This window comes from Nuphar pumila, chromosome 3 (assembly GCF_984573655.1).
Source record: "Nuphar pumila chromosome 3, dmNupPumi1.hap1.1, whole genome shotgun sequence".
Classification (NCBI taxonomy): domain Eukaryota; kingdom Viridiplantae; phylum Streptophyta; class Magnoliopsida; order Nymphaeales; family Nymphaeaceae; genus Nuphar; species Nuphar pumila.
Genome location: NC_143251.1, coordinates 129,487,479 through 129,490,532, shown reverse-complemented (window position 1 = coordinate 129,490,532; position 3,054 = coordinate 129,487,479). Strand labels below are relative to the sequence as shown.

Sequence of the window (3,054 nt, the reverse complement as noted above, 5' to 3'; positions counted from 1 at the left end):
CCGCTAAACATATTTCCAGTAAACTATATATGTGTGTGTCTGCGCATGTGCACAAGCACACATATTTCCAGTAAACTATGTATGTGTGTGTTTGTGTGCCAGTGCAGTGGGGGGTGGGTGTTCAGGCCGGCCTGTTTCCCAGGTCTATATGCGCCACATAAACATACCCATATAGAAGAACCACATGGATAAGGCAAAACATACAGATTGAGCGGCTGTAGTTGCGCATCTACAAACAATAACAAAGTGAATTCAACGATGCTTCATTCCCTCTCCACACATAAAAAAACAGGCATAGTACCAGATATGCTCAATGGTGCCTCCCCATTCTAAAAGTGGGAAAACAAAAGGTGAACAAAACGTGCCAAAACCTTCCCTTTATCCCAACCTCTTAAAACAACTAAAAACAAGGAAAACAAAAGATACCAACCCCCTCTCTCTCTCTCTCTCTCTCTCTCTCTCTCTCTCTCTCTCTCTCTCTCTGTATGTGTGTGTCGTGGTATACAGCTTTCAAGTTTATGTGGATGTTCTACCTAAACTTTATTGATGCTTGCCTTAAACCAGCCTCAATATCTTATAAATGATGTCCAGTTAATTGAATTAAAACAAATGCACCAGAAGCTCATCTTGGGTATGACGGCCTTAAGAGCTAGTTGGACTAAAATGTATTGGCTAATAAAGCTGGACACAAATTATTTCATGTTTTCTAAGTATTCATAGGTCACTCAATCCTGAAATATTAAATGGATAATTGGACCGATGCTGGAAGTTCCTTTACCAATGCTGAGAACTATAATACATTTCTCCAACTGCCAACCACTTCTTGCGTTTAAAAAAGCTCATAGAAAATACAGCAAAAGCATGAAGCTGCAAATCATGTTATGCGTGTGGTAAGGCAGACAGGTTTAGCAATATCTCCCTAAAATCAGTCTTCTAGCACAAGCAAGCAAAGCCACAAAAGCATGAGTTCTATCTCCTTATGAAACAACAGAAGTCTGTTTTCATAGCAACTATGGTCACAGACAAGAAGCTTTAAGATTTCTCTTGAGCAGGCACCACAAGCAACCAATGACAGAAACAACTTTGATACTGCAACGTATAAAGTAAAATGAGAAAAATACTGCACTTCGGAAAAGAACACTAATTTTTTTTATACCCAAAACCAGAAAACACTGCACAATTGCATTCCTCCCAACCACTCCACCCCCAAAAAAGAGAAACGGATACTGCAGATTGACATGTGATCTTACAAAATTTATGCCAATCAGCCCTGAGACAAAGCATATCAAGAAACGATGTCTCACCATTCTCAAAATTTTGAATAGACTCAATATCTAGTGCAATACTCTCAAACTTCTTCCACTTTAATCATTGATACGAATAGCCAAAAACCAACTTGCAACCCAATTATAACAAAGAGCATGATCAAGGGACAACTTCAAGCCTGGGTTCAAAGCAGAACCCTGTGAAAAGCTGCAACGGGAAGCGCTTACTCACTGGACACTTCTGTGACCACTTCCACTGCTTCTGGCTCATGTCAAAAACAAGCAGAGCAGGTGCCCCGTAGCTCTGAATATATATGAGGTCATCAGTTCCACTGCTACAGAAGACATCATCAAACTCTCCAAATCCTTGAAAGTATTTATGGGGCATGCGAGCCACCTCCTGCCACTCAGTCTTGTTCAGTAACCAGATCCCAATCCCCTTGATTATATCAGGTCTGTCATGTTTACCGATTCCACCAACCATCACCAATTTATCCTTGAGATTCATCAGCCGACCACAAGTTAGAGAACATGGTACAGGAATTGAATTCTGTATCAGAGACAAGTTGGACGATCTGCTTGCAAGATCATACATGACTAATCCATGCCGGTTCTCAGAAGTACCCATGACACCAGTCGAATAAATCAAGAAATATAAAATTCCATTGCAAATCACACTTTCGTCTCCTCCCCTCCATCCCCTCAACACATCCTTTACAGAGGTAACCCAAGATTTTGTCTCAGAATCATAAACTTGGATTGACAAATCCCACTGAAGGAAATCATCAGGAACCTGCTTAGATTTTGCAACTGCAACGGTATAGGCATTAGATTTAAGGTCCACAGACATAGAAAGAGCGCTATAGTCTGACAGTTTCAGCTCAGGCGGAACATGATCTATCAGCTTATAAACCTTGGTAATAGGATTACAGACATAGAGACGGTTCCCCCTGCTATTGTCCATGAAACAGACTAAACCACATGAAGATGCAATGAACCAGTTGGGTGCATCGATGCAAGGAAGCTCTATGCTGTACCATTTCTTAAGAATTGGATCATAGGCGAATCCCGATGGATCGTCATTGCTTGTGAACATAAAATACCAAGGCTTTTGTGACATAATGTTTGAGAAATGCCATAGGAACCTGCCTGAATTGACAATCTGGTGCCACCTTTTACAGACAGAACTTGCCCTAAAAATGCTAGCTATGGGCAAGCAAGCCAGGATCCTCTCTAGTAAGTCATCTGGCAAAAGAAAATCAAGAGATACCATAGAACCATTATCCGCGCCATCATCATTGATTTCTGAAAATGCTTCAATCCCCTGCACTTCTCTTCCTATTCCCTCAAAACGGCCAGTCATCCAAGACGTCTCACCGTCCATCCCACAACCCCAAGAAATAAACCCCTGTAAAAAGTCCAAGAGTAAAAAACCCGGATCACAAAATGGAAAGAAGAATAAAAAAACAAAAGGGTAAGATTCAATACTGATCAGATTACAGCAAACCGAAGAAACTCAAACCACCCATCATCTATTTTCTTTCATTGAAAAAGGAAAACAAACACAACAACAACACCCACTACTAATCCCCACACCACACACCACACCCACACCACACCACACACCACAAAAAGAAAAAAGAACAGAGAGAAAGTGAAATAGAGGAGCAAAGAGCCAAAAATGGGTGAGATAGAACGTTGATAAGGTGCAAACCAAATGGTAAAGGTTGGACGTTAATAAGATACCAATAATACCCACCTCTGCTTTTCCCATAGAAAGCAAGCAAGA

General features: G+C 40.9%; 1 protein-coding gene across 1 annotated transcript; it reads right to left on the bottom strand.

The window, feature by feature from the left end:
- Nucleotides 1-1,425: 1,425 nt before the first annotated feature.
- On the bottom strand, nt 1,426-2,649 carry LOC149843781 (F-box/kelch-repeat protein At3g61590-like). The gene has a single exon (XM_090001927.1). It carries the CDS (start codon nt 2,647-2,649, stop codon nt 1,426-1,428), a length of 1,224 nt encoding a protein of 407 aa, XP_089858053.1.
- Nucleotides 2,650-3,054: the final 405 nt, after the last annotated feature.

What these genes read in the sequence shown, in the direction of transcription:
- LOC149843781 (XM_090001927.1), bottom strand. Translation starts at nt 2,649, where the DNA reads ATGGACGGTGAGACGTCTTGGATGACTGGCCGTTTTGAGGGAATAGGA.